Source organism: Balaenoptera musculus, chromosome 2 (assembly GCF_009873245.2).
Source record: "Balaenoptera musculus isolate JJ_BM4_2016_0621 chromosome 2, mBalMus1.pri.v3, whole genome shotgun sequence".
Classification (NCBI taxonomy): Eukaryota; Metazoa; Chordata; class Mammalia; order Artiodactyla; family Balaenopteridae; genus Balaenoptera; species Balaenoptera musculus.
This window is the reverse complement of record NC_045786.1, coordinates 32,336,905-32,357,683: the sequence shown is the minus strand read 5'-3', so window position 1 is coordinate 32,357,683 and position 20,779 is coordinate 32,336,905. Positions and strand designations below refer to the sequence as shown.

Genomic DNA, 20,779 nt, shown 5'->3' with positions numbered 1-20,779 from the left:
TATCTACTTCCTCTAGTTTAAGTTCATTCCAAGGCTCAAGGGACAACCAGGGGAATGTGATTAATGAGGGTGGGAGATGGGGGCTCTGGGGTGGGGACAGGCACCACCCTCGCCCATGGTGCCGGCCAGTCCCGACAGACCGGCAGATCTAGGACCCCGCCGGACGGAGCGGTCCAACTCTCCTCTGCCCTTCCTTGCGGAGAAGGAGAAAGGGGAGTGATGTGGCCAGGACAGGAGGTCGAAGGCGCTCCACTCCCACGAGCCTGGCGCTCGGAGCAGTCCTGCAGGGTCCCGCCTCCCCCCCCGCCCCCCCCACCCCGGCCTCTTCCACCCGCCTCCTCCACGCCCGCCTCCCGCCTCCCGCCTCCCCACTCCCCCACCGCGTCCGCCGCCCGGCCCCGCCCCTCGCGCCCTCCCGCCCCCACGAGGCGGCTTTTGGCTGCCTGCCCGGGGCCTCTGGAGCCAGTGCGCCAGCCGAGTCGCAGCCGCAGCCACCGCCACGATGTGGGCCGTCCTGCCGCTACTCTGCGCCGGAGCCTGGCTCCTGGGCCCCACCGCCTGCGGCGCCGCCGACCTGGCAGTGAGCTCCCTAGGTATGGGGACGAGCGCCCCCGGAAAGGGCCCCGGCAGGTCGGAGACTCGGGGGACCTTGTGCGGGTGGGGACTCGGCGCGGGAGCAGCCGGGCAGCGCATTTCCCAGGCCCGAGGCTCAAGGGCTCTGCGGGCCGGTAACCGGGATCCAGGCAGGGTGACCTGTGTGACGGGGAGGGGGGCGGGAGGAGGGGGAGGTTTGGAGGGCGGGCGTCTCGCGTGAGCAGAGGAGCGGGTGGCTAGATGCCCAGGGTCCCCCTTGCTCTGGGCGCTGCAGAGACTAGAACGCCACAGCAGTCTGCGGCCCCTTCTGCCCTCCACCCCCCATCTGGAGACTTAGAGGACGTTGATCTGCCCCTGCCGGAGGCAAGCAGGGACTTTCCAGCCTTTCCGAGTACCTTCCAGGGACTTGGCACATAGGGCATCCCCAGAGGTGCCTTGAGAGTCTATCTGTACAATGGGCTGGACGGGCTGTTTGGGGGAGTGACATGCACTTAGAGCAATAGCAGTTTTAGCCCCTGAAGACTGAGGGTGTTTGTTCCAAGGGCTCAGGGGGGTAAGGTCCGGCCCCAGGGCTCCCCTTTGTGGCCAGGTGGGCTGTGAGTGGCCCAGCTTCATGCTGCTCTTACACCCCTTCTATTGCTGGGGGTCCAGCCACCTCCCCAGGCTGAAGGCTCGCCCCTGCAGCCTCCCTCCTGCCTTGCCACTCCCCACCCTCAGCCTCTGCCCACCGCCCACAGGCTCTGACCTCAGCAGACCACCAGCCCCCTCACCCTGAGGACAAAGAATTGTAGCCAAAGAGCAGCCTGGGGATGGGACAAAGATCACTGGGGCTGAATCTTTTCGACCAGAATCTTGCCTTATTCCTCCCGACCCATTTGTCCAAGGAAGTCCCCCAGTCTTGCAGACCTGGGAGGACACCCAGCTCCAGCTCAGTCCCAACCTAAGGAAAACCCAGCTGCTCCCAAGCCAGGGCTTTGCTTATCCTGGCTGTGGCCTGCGTGGAGGAGGAGGGCTGGTGCTGGAAGCTGTCTTAACTCCAAAGCAGGGCTTGGCAAACTTTTCCTTATGTAAAGGGCCAGATAGTAAATATTTCAGGCTTTGTGAACCACACAGGCTCTGTAGCAGCTACTTGTGTTGAAAGCAGCCATAGGCAGTGTGCAAATGAATGAGTGGGTTGTATTCCCGGAAACTTTTACTTACAGACACTGAAATTTGAATTCAAATGATTTTAAGGTGCTACAAAATGTCATTTTTTAAAAACCATTTAAAAGTGTGAACACTTTTAGCTCGTGGGCCATACAAAAACAGGCTAATCCCTGTTCTAGATACTCCCACGTGGTCCCTGAGACAGGGCGGTACATAAAGCATGTGTGCTTTCTTCCGAAAGTCACAATGGATTGAAATGGATCTATCTGAGGTTGTGGTGAAGGGTCACCAGAGATCTTTCTCGCCCAAGATCATCTCTGGCTTTTTCTTCTGCTGACCTCCAGCGAATGAGAACTAATACTGGGTTTTCACACCTGCTTGTTGCTTTTGAAACCTCTGGAGGCAAACACTGGTCAGTTGTCCTAAACCATCTGCCTTAAACCCTGGTCCTAAGTTGAGATCTGTCTTCCTCTGAAGCCATCAGCTGTAGCAGGGCCTTAACTAGGATTTGCAATCCTCTGAAACCCCACGCAGGGCATATATTGGGGAAATGTGCATTTCTTCCCCAGGGAAAATGGCTATCACTTGCTTTCTGGAACAGATCTGTGACCCACAAGGGGAGATCCTAAATTTCATAAAACAGAGATCTTCAAACTCTGGGGTGTGGATCAGTGGGGAAACACAAAAAAGTTCCAAGTGATACCGGGACAGACAGGGAATCTATTTCCAAACCCTTTACTTCCAAGAGAAGGGAGGACCTCACCGAAGTATCAGCTGCTGGGGTCCGAGAAATAATGTTGCGTAATAGAGCACCATGTGATTTGGGGCGTAGGAAGGAGTGCAAGGAATTGAATGACATTGCTCTAAAAATTGCCTTCTGTTCCCGGAAGCAATAAGCAATGAACAATCCTGTTTATTTGAGCAGAATTTCTCAGCCCTTTGAAAGGGCTGAGACAAAGACCAGAATTAATGCTAACCCATTCAAGAAAATAGGTAATATTCACCCATGAATATATAAATCCATGGGGAGGGGGGTTGTTAGTAAAGTTTAATTTACCTCATTAAGAGATGCCTTTCCAATACAAGTTTACTTTTTATGTTTAACAAATACTTTTCATAAGGTATATTTGACATGTTTTAATCAGTGTTAATAATGATGGTGATGATGATGACTTAATCCAGAATAAATTTTTATAATAGTTAGGGGTATATGGGTCACAGGAAGTAAAAGTAATTTAAATTTATACTTTCTGTTCTTGTTGTTGCATAAAAGGATGCTAGAGTGACCAAGTGAAAACAGATGCTCCCTTAGGGTAAAATTCTGTGAGATGTGGATGGAGATGGGAGTTCAAGGAGAAAAAGAAACTATCTAAAATATCCAGCTCTTATAGAAGGGTTTGTTCATGTTATTGATGGTGGATATCAAATCATGATGGTATCATGGATCCTTTTGGCGAGCTTTAAAAGAATGATGTAACAGTCTTATTTTTATATGTCATTCTTTACAATAAGCTGGAATACATCCTTTGCAGCTATAAAAATTTGAAGTGTAGTTTTTAGATAACTTAAAAATGTACAAGGGTGGATATAGCAGGGGTCTACAAATGACTGGCACTGCAGCCTGTTTTTTGTAAATAAAGTTTTATTGAAACCGTCACACCCCTTCGTTTTCACACACGAGGGCAGAGTTGAGTAGTTGTAACAGACTGTAGAGACAGCGAAGTCTAAGATATTTACTATCTGTCCCTTTAACAAAATTTTGCCCACACTTGGGATATATAGGGTTTTTTTTATAGGTTTTTAAATTAACTTCTTCCTGAAATATAGCGCAGAAAAATGCACAAATCATTAAATATGCATTTTAATGAATTTTCATAATCTAAACATACTCGTGAAACCAGCACCCAGATGAAGACATAGAACATCACCAGCACCCCAGAAGCCCCCTCTGTACCCCGACTAAGGATCACCACTATCCTGACTTTTTTTTTTTTTTTTTGTAAATCTTTTTTTTTATAGCTACTTTATTTATTTATTTATTTATTTTTGGCTGTGTTGGGTCTTCGGTTCGTGCGAGGGCTTTCTCTAGTTGCGGCAAGTGGGGGCCACTCTTCATCGCGTTGCGGGGACCGCTCTTCATCGCGGTGCGCGGGCCTTTTACTATCGCAGCCCCTCCCGTTGCGGGGCACAGGCTCCAGACGCGCAGGCTCAGTAACTGTGGCTCACGGGCCCAGCTGCTCCGTGGCATGTGGGATCTTCCCAGACCAGGGCTCGAACCCGTGTTCCCTGCATTAGCAGGCAGATTCTCAACCACTGCGCCACCAGGGAAGCCCCTATCCTGACTTTTAATACCATAGGTTAATGGCGTGTAGTTTTTCAAAATTAATTTGGAGTACAAAAGTGGTAAGAGTTTGAGTTCCTCTTTACATTCAGCATTAGATAACACCATTTTTGGTGCTTTAAATTTAGCCCAGTTCCCTAAAATGCAAATCAGTTCTGATGTGCCCTACTTGGCTATAGACGTTACTGTAAGACACCCAGGCCTAATTTTTTTTTTTTTTTTTTTTTTCAGAGATGTTTCACTTTAAGTCATGGATGGTGCAGGTCAGTGTCCAACTTCTTTCTCAGGTTTTTCATTTCACTAAGTTTCCTGTTATCAAACGAAACTGTGCTGGATTTGAGATAATAAAGAGGGGTTTTCCAACCCCATCTCCCTGGGTCTTTCCCAACTGGGAATCGGTCAAGCACTGGGAAAGATTCAGTTAAGTGAATTCCTTCCAAACAGTGGTCCCCAGTGATGAAGTTGGCTAGCAGCCTTTCAAGCCTTGAGATTCATTTCTGTATTTTGTATTCACGTCACATTGTGTGCTTGCTGCAAAATCAGTTGGAAAACACTAGTGTGCGTATTTTTGAAAAATGGTGATTTCTGCCATTAACTTGACCTAGTACCATTTGCGGCGTCCAGAGGTGACCTGCACTTGGCAGGTCCTTCACCAGGGCCTATTGGTCTCTTGGCTGACTCTCTGGCAGCTGCATGGGCTTCATTCTGACCACAGGTCCCCAGAGGTAGTGGGGGGGTTGCTTTGTAACTTCCCGACTTTCACCACAGAGACCCAGGGCAGCTTTCTGCCTGTGATACAGATTTGGCCTGAGAATCGTGGCAGAAAGAAAACTTCCAATCCTCCTCTTAGAAAACAAAACTGTCTCCCTCTGGTGAGCTGCATCCTGTTTCTGTGACTTATTGCTGATGTGTTTTGTTTCAGCACCGAAAGACATACAGCTCGGAGGAGTACCACCACAGGCTGCAGGCGTTTGTCAGCAACTGGAGGAAGATCAATGCCCACAACGCCGGGAACCACACATTCAAAAGTACCGTGGGGACACCTTTCCTCCGGGCTTCTCGCCCATGGCAGGAGGGAGCATCTCAGATCTGGAAGGAAATCAATGAGTGGTGCCACTGATTAAAGGGCCCACTAGGGGCTTGGGGTGGACGGAGCAGCAAACCAGGCTCTGAAGCTGGGCTTGGCTGACCTCAGATTCTGGCTCTGCCATTATTCTCTGAGATTCAGGGGGTTGTAGCTTTAGGACAATGCTGGTACCCCTGGATGGTTGTGAAGTTTACAGGGGGTGAACAGAAGCCCTGCCCTGTTCCTGCCATCTGCGGGTCCAGCCCAGATGCTGAGCCCCTGGATTGCTGTCGGGGCAGCCTCTTCAGAGACATGCCCTGGACTCATGAGCAGCCTCTTAGGACATCTGCCTTCCCTCCGGGTTAGTTTCACTAGAATCACACACACACACTGTGTGTATACTGAGGGCTCAGAAATGACGGCAGTGTCAGCTAAGTTGGTAATGTGGGCAAAAGCATGAGGTGGAAGGAAACCTGAGTTTGAATCTCACTTCTGCCCAATGTTGACTGTGTGACCCAGCTGTGAAGTTTTACTTGACTGTAAAGTAGAGAGGATAACACTCCCCTCGCGGGTTAGGAAGACTGAAGGAGGTGGCAGGTGGGCGGGCACTTGGCGCAGGTGTGCTGGTTCTGTACCCTGCCGTTCACCAGACTCACTGATGGGGTATCTAAAAGTATGGGTGCCCAGGCCCCACCCCAGACCCATTACGTCTGCATCTCCAGGGTGCAGCCCAGACATTTGTACTGTTGAAAAGCTCCTCCACGGGACTTCCCTGGTGGTCCAGTGGGTAAGACTCTGTGCTCCCAATGCAGGGGACCCGGGTTCAATCCCTAGTCAGGGAACTAGATCCCGCATGCATGCCACAGCTAAGAGTCCTCATGCTGCAACTAAAAGATCCCACATGCGGCAGCAAAGATCCCGTGTGCCACAGCTAAGACCTGGCGCAGCCAAAATAAATAAATACATATTAAAAAGAAAAAAAAAAGAAAAAGCGAAGGCAAGCTCCCCAGGGAATTCTGAAGCACAGTGAGGTTGACCTTGGTATATTGAATTACAGTTGACCCTTGAACAATGCAGGGTTAGAGGCACCGACCCTCTGCACAGCTGAGAATCTGAGTATAATTTATAGTCTGCCCTCCATATACACGGTTTCTCTGTATACCCAGTTCCTCTGTCTCCACGGTTCTGCATCCAAGGATCCAACCAACCTGGGATCATGTTGCACTGCAGTATTTACTATTGAAAAAAATCTGTGTATAAGTGGATCTGCCCAGTTCAAACCATGCGGTTCAAGGGTCAACTGTAAAATCAACTATTCTTCAATAAAAAATAAATTAAAAAAAATTTTTTTGAAAGGGTCACCTGCACATGACATTTAAAAATTTAAAGGAGCCAAGTTGCAGGGGCTGTAGATCGGACACACGTGAATGTGGGGTTTCATTATTTTTTCTCTTTATTAGTGACTTACTGAGCTCCTCTTTTTTTTGTGTTTCTTTGTTTGTTTATGGTTTTTCCTTCTCTTTTTCAGTGGGACTGAACCAGTTTTCAGACATGAGCTTTGCTGAATTAAAACGCAAGTATCTTTGGTCAGAGCCTCAGGTGGGTGTTACTCATTGTGACCAAATCTGAGTCTTTTCGCTCAAACCTTTGGAATAAGCTCATAGCCGGCTCTGCTTCCAGAGCGGTTCGGCCCCTCCCCAGCTGCAGCTGGGGGCCCCCAGGTTCTTGGGGGATCCAGACATATCAGCCCCCAGCAGTTCGTCAGTCCATGCTCATGGCCTCATGCAGACCCCAAACTTAGAGTTGCTGGAGAAAATACAGTTGCCCCTTAAAACTGAATTTCGGATAAACAACAACTAATATTTTAGCATAAGTATATCCTAAATATTGCACAGGACAGACACTACAGGCTTATTCATCATTTATCTGAAATTCAAATTTAACTGGGTGAACTGTCTTTTTATTTGCTAAATCTGCCTGCCCTGTCCTAACTACCCCCAATCTGGGCTCCCAAAAGGACCTGTCATTTAGCATTTGGAACGAATAGGTGGGGGTGGGATGGTTCTGACAGCTACAATCTTTCTTATTCTCTCTTGGTGATTCCACTTGAATTACATACTTTTCCATCGAAAAGGTTTCTCTTCTTCCCCCTGAAAAAAATGTAATTCGTTGTTTCAGAATTGCTCAGCCACCAAAGGTAACTACCTTCGGGGTACTGGTCCCTACCCACCCTCCATGGACTGGCGGAAAAAAGGAAATTTCGTCTCACCAGTGAAAAATCAGGTATGTATGACAATCCCCACCTTTTCCCCCCCCAAACAGCCACATTCTCAGACAGTATGCCAGGAAGAAAAACTCAAAAGAATCCCAAAACACAGAGAGTATAGCCCCAACTCTATTTTTTTTTCTCATCATCTCTCTAGCTGCCTTCCTCTGAAAGGCTGGGAGGTCATTGTTTTTATGGATGGCTCTGGGGGATAAAAGCGTATTTCTTCACTGGGCTGAAGTTTACCCATCCCCCGTGTTCCACCCCACTGTCTAAAGTTCCCCATTGGCCCTAGGTCTCTTCTACAGTCACCCACAACATCACGTTCTCTGTGCCCTTCAGTAACTGCACACCGGGACCCCATTTCTACTGCCCATACATCTTTTCTTCCCAGTCCTCCATATGCTGCACAAGGCACCAGGGTCCAGCCCCTCCCTGGCTGGCTGCTTCCCACAAGGGAGCTGCAGGTGGTTAGTGAACAGAATGGAACCCAGCATTTCAGACGTGTTCTCAGGAGCGCCCCCTGCAGGGCACAGCGTGCCTGGCAAGGAGAGTGGCGGTGTCTTCCCTGCACTCACAGAGGTGAGGACTGGGCCGCTGGCTGGAGTGTCCCAGCACATTGCTCTGTCCTGGAGAGTCTGGACCCACCCCCTGCTGTCCCCTGGAAGTGACAGTACAGTGGCCTTCTTCAGGAAGATGCCGACCTCTCCATCCCAGGAAATACAAGGTGAAGGTTTCCCTCCTGGAAGCACTTTGCTTTCCACTGAAACTCTCCATGAGCAACATTTTCTCCTTTTCCTTAAAGCCACATGGCACAGCTCCAAATCCTCCCAGGCTCACTGGGTTCCCAGAACCTGCCTAGTGATCTAGACGTTTAAACCAGCACCCGGAAGCCAAAACAAGTCTCCCCTCCCAGCAGTCGGAGGGGTAGAATGAAGTCAGCCCTCTGCCCCAAGCCCCAAAGGCAGCTTTTAGACCATCTGAGAATTCCATGACCGTTCAAAGCAACAAGCATTAAATGTGGAAGCCCGAAACCTGCTCACCCTTTGGGCAGGTGAGAAGGGGAAGTCTGCCAAGAACGTTCCGGGTCCTTGTGTTAACTGACCCTCGGGCAGGACGGAGCCCCGGGGCGGAGGGGCCAGAACAAGGCGATTACCCTCACGAGTGTGTGTGGTCTCTCGCTGTAGCCACCATGCGGTTACAGATACGGTGACCGGATCTGACATTAGCTCAGCAGCCTTGAGGGTTTCTCACTTTACAGAGGAGGAAGCGCTGAACGTACAAGGCAAGCAGATGACAGAGGGCCCTTCCACCCAGGTCTCTGCTCAAGGCCAGTGCTGGCCACTCGGCCCTGTCCTGCCTCCTGCAGTGGTGGCCAAGCCCAGCCTCTGACCAGCCAGAGATGCTCTGACCAGGCCCTCCCTCCCGGCCGAGGGAAGGCTTTGAGAGAAAGAACTGGGGGCCGGGGTAGCGTGAAGGCTCTTTCCAGGGAGACAAGCAGTGAGGACTCAACAAGGACAGTGAGGAAGGGAATCTTAGGAGACGTTTCAGAAGTAAAATATGGAAGACTGAACCAGCAAGGGGCAGAAAAGAGACCAAGATGCGGCTGAGAGAAAAACACAAACAGCAGCTAATATTACGGAGCCCGTGGGGTAACTGCACGACGGGCAGGATCTCATCTACCCCTCTGACAAACAGCCCTGTGAGGCAAGCACGGCTGTTCCCATGTTACAAATGAGGAGACCGAGGGTCAGAGGGGGCAGCAGCTCGCCCAGGTTGCACAGGGGGTGTGGGGCAGAGCTATGATTTGAACCAGGCTGGCAGGCTCCAGGGCCCGACTCTGAGCCCTCGGGAGGCGCCGGGAGGAAGGTGGCCGGGCAGCGGCAGTGACCGTGGCAGAGGACGGGGAGATGGACGGATGGGGCAGGACACGCAGAGTCTGAAGGGTTTGGGGCGTATACGGGTGGGATCATCTGGGAGACAGGGTGTCTGGGCCTGGGTGGAGGTCAGGGCCGAGGCAGGGTTTGGGGAGTTGTCAGTTTAACAGTTAGGACTGTGGGTGAGATTGGAGGTGGAAAGGTGAGAGAGAAGGTTCTAGAAACAGGACTCTGGCGAGTCCTTCTGTTGGAAAACAGTGGGAAGAGGAGGAGCCAGCATAAGATTCGGAAGTAGAGGGACTTCCCTGGCGGCCGAGTGGTTAAGACTCTGTGCTTCCACTGCCGGGGCACGGGTTCCATCCCTGGTCGGGTTCCATCCCTGGTCGGGGAACTAAGATCCCGAGTGCCAAAAAAAGATTCAGAAGAACAGAAGAGCACAGAATGGGGTCGGGAGGGAGGGCTCTGGCCGTGTAGGCCGGTGGGCATTGGTAGCGAGGGCTGGGAGTGCGCGGGCGCTCGTCACCGGTGGCTGCTGCTGCTTCCCCTGTGCAAGCCTCGGCCTCCTCATCTGCAACACGGGGAGAAGGATGCCGGCCTCGCGGGCCTCGTGAGGGTCAGAGTGAACAGTGTGGGCCGGGGCTTTGTCAGCTGAAGTCACGGAAGCCAGAGGGGTCCTGGTCCCTGACCTCCCTCCCCCTCCCCTTGGCCTCTAGGGCAGCTGCGGCAGTTGCTGGACCTTCTCCACCACCGGGGCCCTGGAGTCTGCTGTCGCCATTGCAACTGGGAGGCTGCCCTCTTTGGTGAGCGATCAGCCACGGTGCCGGTGCCGGTGCCGGGGGAGGGACGCGGAGGAGGGGTCACAGCTTCGCTCCAAGGCCTGATTCGGAGGGCCAGGCCTGGGCCGTCAGGCTTCTTTGTGGCTTTAGCTGACAGTGCCATTTCAGTTGGACTTCAGGTGTCCCAGCCTCACGGACATGCAGCGTGCAGACCTCAGCTGACACTTCAGAAGGAATGAGGCTTGTAGAGGAAATGGCCCAAGGGCTCATCCCTGGGTGGGTCGGGAGAGTTCCTCGGTGTGGCCACCTGGGGCCTTCCGAGAGCAGAGCCTGCCAGGGAGGCAGCCCTGTAGGAGCTGGGCCCGCTCTCAAGCTGGTCACCTTCAGGCAGGGAAGAGCGAGCGGGGACCCCTGAGCCCCCGGAGTGGGGGGTGACTGCCCAGCCGCTGCCTCCTGTGTGGGGAAGAGGGGCCGGCAAGGCTGGCGAGGGCCACCAGCAACCGGCTTGAGGGAAGGCCCGTCCCCTCCCCCTCCCATCTGCCACCACGGGACCCCAGGAGCCGCACGTACGTGCACACCTTCAGGGCCCCCCGCGCCCTCTCACCTCCCCGCTTGGCTGCCAGGCCGTCGCTGAGCTTCTCCCCGACAGAGGCCGGCTCCTGGGCTGGCACCTCAGACACACAGAGACAGCCCTTGCCCTCGGGGAGCTTACAATCTGGTGCCCTTGAGCCCGGGAGGGCGGGGCCGCAGGCGTGGGTCGGCTCGGGAGGCGCTGGAGGCGCTCAGCTCACCGGGCGTGCGTTCCTCCCTCCAGGCCGAGCAGCAGCTGGTGGACTGCGCCCAGAACTTCAACAATCACGGCTGCCAAGGGTACGGCCCTGACCGGGGGGGCCCGAAGCCCCTGCTCATTTCCCGGGGTCACTTCTGTCGGGCCTCATAAGGGCTGGGCACTGCCACAGCCTCTGCCCTCGGTGGGAGCAAAATCGGCCCCGCTTGTGGAGGGGAAAGTCACCTCACACGCCCAAGGTCCCTCAGCTGGAACGGGCAGAGCTGTAATGCAAGCCCAGGCCTGGCTGGTTCCAGGATCCATCCTCGTTCCCTGGTGTCACCGGATTTCACCCCACAGCACGTTTGGCCTCACCGGCCACCAAGGCCTCTGGGCGAGTGGCCAAAAGAATTAATAGAATGAGAAGCACGTCATCCTCCAAAACCAAGATCCACACACAGGTGTCTGGCTGGCCTTTCCACAAGTTCTCTAAAGCTCTAGCCACCCCAGCTCGGTGGGCCGCGTGGAGGAGCTTTCCTGTAGATGTGGTGCCGGGTTCAGGCATAAAGGCTGCGTCTCTGCTGGGCCTGCTTTCCTGGCCCTTTTTTTTTTTTTTTTAATTTATTTTTTTGGCCATACCACATGGCTTGCGGGATCTTAGTGCCCCGACCAGGGGTCAAACCCGAATCCACAGCAGTGAAAGCACCGAGTCTTAACCACTGGACCACCAGGGAATTCCCCTGGCCCACGGGTTCTTAGGGATTTACCCACGTTTCTCCGTGTCTCCAGCCCTCATCTCCTCCTCACGTGCTCTGAGACCTTTCCTCGGGATGAGCGGCTTTCCCAGCACACACGTGTGTAAAGCCAGGCCCTCGTGCTCCCCTAGAGCACGCTCCCAGCCTCGCCTCCCCTCGCCTACCTGCGGCCCATCCCCCTCCCGGGCGAGTCCTGGGCAGGCCCGGTGCTCCACCTGACAGAGCCAACACGAGGGCCTCCACGCTCGGGCTGCGTCTGGGAGTCGGGGGTGAAGTCACGGCCTAGTTGCTGACCCACCATCATATCATGGTTAGCTTCATGGCTTTTTGGTCTCTTTCCTCTTTGCAACTTATAAACACCACCCATCACAAGTCTGAAAGGGCATGCTGGGGCCCCACCATTTTTCCAAGGGATCTGTTTGCTTTGGTTTACTTCATTTTTTCGTTCATTCAGCAAATACGACAGCACCTGCCCTGTATGTAGGCACGAGGGATACAGCAGCTGATGTTCTAGCTGTGCCACAGGTGGGGTGGTGACAGATGCTCCGGACAAAAACCAGAAGGGACAGGAGATTGATGGGGAGTTGTGGCTGGGTAGCTGTCGAGTCTTCTTTACTCCAGGAGGCAACACGAGGTAGAAGAAGATCCACCTTTGGAACCAGATCCTGGCTGTAGCTCTGGGGCCCTGGGCAAGTTGTTCAGCCTTTCTGAGCTTCAAGAAATAACAGCAGCTACCTCCCGGGGTTCTGAGGGGTTGGAAAGTCATGTTTGCAGAGTACCTGCCCAGGCGGGGCCCAGTGGGCACAGTGGTGGCAATGACCAGTCAGCTGGGCAGATCCTGTTGGGTCCTGTTCCTGACAGAGTGAGGGGCCTGGCTTCCAGAGGTCTCTGTCCCACGGAAGCACGTGTGGCTGGACCTTGGACCCTCCTTGATAGCCTCTTCTGAGTCTGTTGAGCTGTATCCTGAGGCCAGGCAAACAGGGTGGCATTGCTAGCCCCTCGGAGACTTCTCTGCCCCTGGGACATGCCCCAACCACGGCCTCCCAGCCCTGCCAGGGCAAACGTCTGGCAAGCTCCAGCCCCTACCTCCATTGGGGCCAGTCCCAGGTGGGCACAGCTGTGTGTGCTTCTTGCAGGGGTCTCCCCAGCCAGGCCTTCGAGTACATCCGGTACAACAAGGGCATCATGGGTGAAGACACCTACCCCTACAAGGGCCAGGTAACTCTGGGCAGCCTGGGCTCCGTCTTCTTGGTCTGCAGTGCTCCCCGTCTCCGTTCTTGTCCCAGCCTCAGAACACATCTCTTCCCCCGCACCCCCCTGGAGGACTCCCCACTTCCACCTGGATTCTCAGAATTGTCTCTTGCAGCTCACTTTTTTCCCCTCCTCTGCTTGCCCAAGCCCCAGCTGTCAGCCAGCCGGGGGCCTCTTAGCGCCCTGTGTGTGGCAGCACCGCCAGGCTGCCCCACCCTGCCGTGAGTGCACCGGGGCGCCGTCTGTTGGCTTCTTCCCTCCCCGTTCATGTGGACAGCACTCCTGGGCCCACACCCACTTTGTCCAGGGCCTCCCCTGCCATCACCTCAACCCCGCCTGTGCATGGCTGGGCACCTCGACTGTCCCACAAACCCGGGATTCCTCCTGTATCTCCCCTCTCAGCGATGGGAGGACCACTCTTCCCTAAAATGTCTTGGCGGCCAGTGGTCCATTCTTGGGGCGGCCTCCTGACCCAGACCTCACCTCAGTCAGCCTGACCATCCTAGACCTTCTCGCATCTGCTCCTTTGGTCCATCCTGTGTCCCTGCCTGCACTCGGACCTTGGCTTCCCTTCACCCTAGATCACTGTGGGTGCCCTCTCCTTGGGCCCCCTCCACCCAGGGGCTGCCAGAGTGGCCTCTGAGACTCAGCTCTGACCACACTTTGCCTTGTTCAGAACTCTTCAAAGTCTCCTCAGGGCCTGCAAGAGAAACTCCAGACTCTTTGGCCTGCCTTTCGAGTCCTGCCCTCCCCCCACCTCACGCAGATCTGTCTTCCCAGTCTTGTCTTTTACTTCACTCATAAGCCCTCTGCTCCCACCCACCCACTTGCTGGTTCCTAAACGTCAGGTCCTGCCTTCTTGTCATCCTGACCGTCTCTCCCGCCTCAGAAGGGCTTGATCTTCCCTCCGTGTGTCCTCTGCGCCTGCCTCTTGTGGGTGAAGTTCCTTGGGCTGAGACTGGCCCGCCCTTCCCCTGCCATGCAGGCTCTTACTCGGCTCCATTTCTCGGCAAGCTTCCTTGGACTGGGCCAGGCCCCTTCCTTGTGCTCCCAGCAGGTGCCATGTGAGCCCACCTCTGCCAAAGCCAGCACAGGACCATCTCCTCCCACTAGACTGTGAGGTCCTTGGGGACGAGGAGGCCTCTAATTCTCTCATAAGTGACCTCATCACCCAGGCCCTGGGACCTGTAGCTTTTGCTTTATAAATGTTATCAAATTGCATAGGGGAAGCCTGAAGTCTCAGCCTGGGGCCGAGCATCCCTAACCTGTATTCCATGACCTTTGCCACCCTGAACAGGATGGTGACTGCAAGTTCCAGCCCAGTAAGGCCATTGCTTTTGTCAAGGATGTAGCCAACATCACAATGGTGAGTACCGATCCTTCTCTCGGATAGGGAATGTGTTCTGATCAGGAGGCCAGTCTCCACTGCTGTCAGATGGCCAATGGGCACTGCAGGGCAGCCTTTCCGAGCAGCACATCACTTTGATTCAAAAGTTTTGATTATCCTTGAATCTCAATCACCGTGATGGGGGCAGGGTGGAAGACAGAAGGGAAAGAGCAAGAGACTGGCAGTCGAGTGCTCTGGTTCTGACCTGGGTCTGTACAGCTCTTCCATCTTGTGTTTCAGTTTTCTTGTCTGTAAAATGCAAGCAGTGATCCCCATCCTACCAAAGAGGATGTGAGGATGTGTGTGATATCAGGTATGTGTGTGAGAGATTGAATGTGAATGCACAGAGTGAATGTGCGTCAGTCAGGATAAACCAGCTTATGCTGCAGGAACAGCTGCAAAATCTGGATGGCTTAAAACAATCAGATTTTATGTCTCATTCATGTGACGTGTCCCTTGGTTTAAGCAGGGCTGTTCTCTGTGTCATTGGCTTCACTCCAGGACCCAGGCAGAGGGAAAGAGAGTGGTAAATTATGCACTGGCGCTTAAAGCCAAAACAAGTTACACAGCCACACCTAACCTCAAGTGGATGGGGAAGTGCAGTACTTCCATACTGCAGTACAGTACAAACCATACTCTGTTTGTCCAAGAGGGAGCTGGAGTAAGTGTGAACAGCCCTCGTGACTCCACTGTTTGCATGTTTGCAAGCATGGGCGAACATGCATAAAGAGTGAAAGAGTATTTCCACGGGTGTGTGTAGGTGTGACGTGTGCTGATGAGAGCAGGAGGCTGAGGGCGTGTGCCCACAAATGTGTGCGTAAATCACAAACGTGATGTGTGTGTAATGACAGTAGCTACCATTTAATTAAAGCATGTGCCATGCAGTCAGCAACAGTAATGAAACTTATGGAGTGCTGACGGGAGCTATACCAGCCACTTAACATGTATTATCAAGACAACCCTAGGAGATAAATGTCATTATAACCTTCATTTTATAGGTGAAGAAAGGTTCAGAGTGGTTAAGTAACGTGCCCAAGGCCACAAAGCTAGAAGTGGAAGCTGGATTTGAACGGAGACCGTGTCATTCCAAAATCTACACCCTGTAGTTGGGATGTTTCTATGGTAGATTTATCTTCAAACAAGAGCCAGTTTCTCTTAGATACACTCACCAAGGGCTGAACCACTCTGGCCCATTCGTATCCCATTAGGCAGTGAACCAGGAGCTCAAAGGTATCCCTTTTGCCTGGTGCCCAGGAGAGCCTTGCCCATGGCACCTGCAGGGCCCTAAGAGCAGGCCAGCACTGGCGTCCGGCCCTCCTTGGCAGGGCCGAGGGATGCCCACGGGAACGGCCGGCCCCACGACATGCTCCCCCTCTTGGTGAGCAGGCCTCCGTGCCTTCCTGGTCTCATCTGCCCTGACCTGTCTGCGCTCACAAGGCCTTTTCTGAGCACAGGGAAGCAAGCGGCTTGCTTACCAGGCAGCCGTTTGCTCTTTGCAGCTGGGTCACTGCCTGCCCCTCCAGGGAGGTAGGACGGACGAAGGGCTGGTGCCCCAGCCCCTCCAGCCTGACCCTCCCTCAGCAGAGCCCTGGCCTCAGCTCACCCTCATTTCAACTCCCTAAGTCTCCAGCCAGGGGAATGGCCTCCTTAGCTCATGCTAACCCAGTGGGTCCCAGCAGGGATGCTTTAAGAAATCCTGCTGCATGGGACCCACCCTGGAGATGCTGATGTAATCGTCTGGGGCGCGGCCTGGGCACTGGGATTCTGTAAATCTCCCCCGGTGATTGCAACTGCTGCTCTCGCCCAGTCTCCGCAGCTCTGTTCCAAAGCCACAGCCTCCAGGAAGCCTCTGACTTCCTCACGCCCACCTTCCCCATTGGACGGGATGCATCCTCCTCGGGCACACACACACATTTCTACCACCGTCTGGGCCTTATCTGCTCATGGACTTCTAACCCCTGAGTTCTACCAAAAAAAGCTCCTTAGACTGGCTTTGTGGGTGCAGGGCGTCCTGGGGGTGGGAGTGGGGGAGTCACACCCATGTCTGCACCCCCTGGAGCCCCTGGTCCACGGGAGGGCCTTGGCATGTGGCTGTGAGTGAGTGAGCGAATGAGTCCACGCTGCACCCTGGGCTTGACCCGGAAGGGTGCAGGATTCCCTCGGAGCAGAGCAGGGAGGGGGAGAGAGATGAGCGCACGTTCCAGCCCAGCAAAGCCGAGGGAGGTCACAGGGGAGCCAGAGTTTGGGAGGAGGGGCCCATAAGCCAAATAAAAAACCCCAAGGATCCCGGCCATTCAGGTGCAAGAAGGCAGGGGCCCCCATACCAGCCCCCAATACCCAGGGCTTGGCTCTGCTGTAAGGAAGGGCAGCTCCCCCTTGGCGGCAGCTTTTTGGTCTAAAACAGACTTCTCTTCCCTCCTCAGTATCATCGCTTTGAGCCTCTGTCCCCTACTTTGGGGCAAAGGGCCATATTTTGCAAGTGGGGTGGGGAGGTGGCAGAGGCCACGTGTGTCCACCTGTCGGCCCCTCTGTCCACAGAACGACGAGGAGGCGATGGTGGAGGCGGTGGCCCTGTACAACCCTGTGAGCTTTGCCTTCGAGGTGATTGATGACTTTCTGATGTACAAAAAGGGCGTCTACTCCAGGTGAGCCGGGGAGGGGCTGGGTGGGCATTTCGCACCTTCCGCCAGTGCATCAGCCTGCAGCCCTGAAGGTCAGGATCCTCGGTCCCCAAGTGGGAGGAGGAGAGGCGGTCACATGGCTGGTCAGGGCTGGGGTCCCGGGCCCCCATTTGAGCCCAGAGCTCACCCTTCCTCAGCAGAAGAGCTGCCTCTCGTGATGAAAACCTGTGTTCAGAAATTTGAAGATGTGAAATAGGAAATAGCTGCTCTCAGACACCAGAATCCCGTGCTGAAGCCTCCACCGCAGCGTTTTTCAGGAAACCCGAGTTCTCTAACACTGGTTTCGTCTCACCCAGGCCTCTTGCCTGTTTTGCAATGTGAGTTCGGCCACTTCCGGTAACATCTCCTTCATGGCCTTCTTGTCATCTGGCCATTCCTAAGTGCAGGTGTTCTCCAGGGCTTTCTCCTTAGCCCTCTGCCCTCTTTTCACACACTCCTTGAACTCCACGGCCAGCTGTTTGCTGAGAAATTCCAAGTCTCCATCCGCCAGCCTGGTCTCTGCCGGGCGTTAGACCCACAGATCTAAGGGCCTCCCCGCCACATCAAGCTGGATGGCCCGTTGAAACCTCAGATCCTGCATGTTTCCGTCCCTCACCAGACGCTGCCCCGTTAACACTGCTCAGAAGCGTGCTCTCCGCTCCCTCCCCGTGTCTCTGCCCACCGTTCCCTCCTTCCTGCTCTGTCCTTCTGCCCTCACAGCTGGGCCATCCTCCACTTGGAGCCAGAGTCAGTCTTCTGGAACACCCTTCTCGCCACACCAACTTCTCCATCCTCCAGCGTCTCCCCACCGTCCCGTGTCTTAGCTCGGCCGGGGGAACCCCCGTGTTCTGGTCCTTTCTCCAAGCTCATCTCCCGTCAAAGCCACCCGTGTCCTCCCTGTTCCACCCCGTGCCCCTGCCCCTGCCCCACTGAAGAGCTCGTAGTTTTATGCGAGTCCCCTGCCTCCCCAGGGAAGCCTTGCCCCTGCCCCACCCCGTTCCCACCTGGTTGGATCCCCTCCCTCGGGCTCCTGTCAGCCCCCCAGCTGTCACAGCCCTCAGTCCACTGTACAGAAGTAGCCTCTCTGCCATCCTGCTCCCTGCCGAAGGAGGCATGCTAAATCCAGGAGCAGAGTTTTGCACACTGCTGGTGTCTCGCACCTTGTCCCCGGGCCAACAACTCGGTTACACGTCGGCTCAGTGATCACATGACCACTGCAGTTTGTCCTATTGAAATTTTCAGAATGTCCTCATGAGAACTAGTTCACTAGCTAAAATGAGAAACCTGTGTAATTGTCCCAAAAACAAGGTAATCTTAAAAGGCAACAAAGCAATGCCATGTGAAACTCCAGCCAGACACTGTTGCCCTCAGAAGGTGCAGCAGGAGGGCTGCTCTCTCCTTGTTATGAAAGAGGCATCGGAAAGCATCAGGTGTCAGAGCTGGGCCAGCACCGCGCTAAATCTCGCTCCCTTGGGTGAGCAGAACCCAAGGGGCTGAAGAGAATACTTCTCTTGCCCTGTGACTAAACGAGAGTTAATTCACCACCTTAAATGCCTCCCAGTCCCCGCTTTGGGAAACGCTGCTCTAATTCACTTGTTGGATGTGATCGAATCACCTTTTTTTTTCTTTGGTCGTGCTGCACAGCAGGCCGGATCTTAGTTCCCCGGCCAGGGATCCAACCCACGTCCCCTGCAGTGGAAGCGCAGTCCTAACCACTGGACCGCCAGGGAAGTCCCACATATTTTCCATATTTTCAAGCCTTTTTCATTTTCATTTTCCAGTACTTCCTGTCATAAAACTCCAGATAAAGTAAACCACGCAGTCCTGGCTGTTGGGTACGGAGAAGAAAATGGGATACCCTATTGGATCGTGAAGAACTCTTGGGGTCCCCAGTGGGGAATGAAGGGGTAAGCAGCTTCCAGGTCCCGTGTGCTGGGAGGGGGCGTGATTGCTCAGGTCTGGGGGCCCTCGGAGTGTGCAGGGGGTCTCCTCCACCTCAAATGTGGCTGCCAAGAAGGGGCTGCTCACCACAGCCTTTAGCCCAGGCCAGGAAGAGGGGAGCGTGAGGATGTAACCCTCACATCCCGAAGAACCCTCCAGCAGCCCCTCTCCCACCCTGGACCCCCGATTTTGATGACTCTGTGTCCAGAACAGGAGTCCATTTGGCTCAGGAGGTTCTGTGACCACCACTAGGAAACAGTTCACAACACAGGGCCCTACAGGGACTAAGCCAGCGTCTGGGAGGGCCCGTGGGTGAGAAATCCAAGCACCAAGTTTACCCCATGGCTGACAGCCCCTCCTGGAATGGGGCTGGAATCAGGTGGCCTGGGTACATACCTTGATGGGACTTTGTCCCTGTCTCTTCTCTCAGACTCCGTGTCCTCATCTGAAAAGGGGGTTTTCATCTGCTACCCGAGGGGTCCCAGTGGTGACTAAATAACTACGTGAGGGCCTAGGCAGGGCTAAGAACGGGGCCCTCAGGAAACTCTGGGACAAGTGAGATATGGACAGAATAAGGAAGAGAGTTCAGGTGGCAGCCAGGTCGAGGGAAGGAGAAGTTACTCACAGGTCAGAGATTTCCTGGTGGTCAGAATAACCCAGTACTGCTGTTTTGTGAGTAAATTCAGAGGGCCTAATCCCTGGAGTCAGACCTTGGTTCCGGAAGGGCCCGTGGAGAGGAAGCCGCCCGCCAGGCCTCAGCCCCTCCCTCTGCGCAGGTACTTCCTCATGGAGCGTGGGAAGAACATGTGCGGCCTGGCAGCCTGCGCCTCCTACCCCATCCCCCTGGTGTGAGCCGGGGCAGCAGCAGCAGCGACTGGTTGGTGGATGGAGGGAGGACCGGGCAGCCTGGGGCCTAAAACCCTGCCCTGGAGGAAGTGAGCAGTGGGAGACCCCCCCAGGGCCCCTCACTTTGTGCCCTCACCCCGGCCCCGAGCCTGGAAACCCAAAGAAAACGACGAGGAAGAATTCCATGGAGCAACAAGCCCACGCCGTCTTCTGACACAGAGGTCACCACCAGCCATGTGCCTTAGGCATGGTTTTTAACTGACTCAGCCGCACATGGACCAAGAATGTTCTTTCTTCCCAGAAGGGCTCCTTCTCCCATTTGGAGGAAGCTCCATGGACAGTCTTTTCTGTGGTCTTTATTGAATAAACCTTCAGTGAGCACCTCCCTGAGTCAGGCTGTGTGCTGGGGCCTGGGCCTGCCTCCGGGCCCTGGCCTCCTAAGAGGGAGGCACCAAGGGGTGGCCGGCTCTCTGGCTGGGAGGATGGCGTGGGTGCTGGCGCCACTGTCTCCCAGAGGCGGGAGGAAGAACAGGTTTCATTTGAGATCTTGACTGTTCGTCCCCGCATGGGGAAGGAGGAGCTAGTGTGCCAGGCCCTGGCAGAGCCAGGATTCAAACTCATGACACCGGTCCGGAAGCCTGTACTTCTCCACGGGGCCTCCCCAGTCCCAGCTTCCTGCTCCTACTCCCCTGCCCCTCCGCCCGGGGCTGCCCCCATCTCTTCCTCCCCTGATGCTCCTGCCACATCCACCATCCCTTCTCTTGAGAACATGGGGTCTCCATCCAGAGGGTGGCCGTGGAGTCTCGGCTGCTTCCCAATGCCTCTGGGCTCCAGGGAGCAGGGTCTGTGGCACGAGTTGGTGCTGTTTGTCCTACAGTTCATAGGTGTACCTAATAAGAAAATCTTTCATGCCATTTGGGCCTCCTGGAGAGCTAATGGCTTGAGACTTGTTATTTTCATGACAAGCCCTATTTAGAGAATGCAAGTGTGGTTTAATCTGTTACAAAAGTCTAGTAACGTAAGACACCACAACAGTAAGTTAAGACAAAAACCAATCACCTTAATAAACTTAACAGTAATCGGATGAAATTCAATCTATTTTATTCT

At 54.3% G+C, this 20,779-nt stretch overlaps 1 protein-coding gene across 2 annotated transcripts; it reads left to right on the top strand.

Annotated features, from left to right (window-relative positions):
• The first annotated feature begins 416 nt into the window (after positions 1–416).
• On the top strand, positions 417–19,817 carry CTSH (cathepsin H). Of its 2 annotated transcripts, XM_036843691.1 has the most exons (12): positions 417–593; positions 4,313–4,344; positions 5,004–5,109; positions 6,676–6,746; positions 7,326–7,430; positions 10,004–10,090; positions 10,881–10,936; positions 12,724–12,805; positions 14,136–14,204; positions 16,764–16,870; positions 18,667–18,792; positions 19,603–19,817. In XM_036843691.1, exons 1-12 carry the CDS (start codon positions 503–505, stop codon positions 19,676–19,678), a joined length of 1,008 nt encoding a protein of 335 aa, XP_036699586.1. In that variant the 5' UTR covers positions 417–502; the 3' UTR covers positions 19,679–19,817. The 2 variants fall into 2 exon arrangements, with proteins under 2 accessions (XP_036699586.1, XP_036699587.1); XM_036843692.1 differs by lacking the exons at positions 10,881–10,936; positions 12,724–12,805 and having other exon boundaries at positions 441–593.
• The last annotated feature ends 962 nt before the right edge of the window (positions 19,818–20,779 follow it).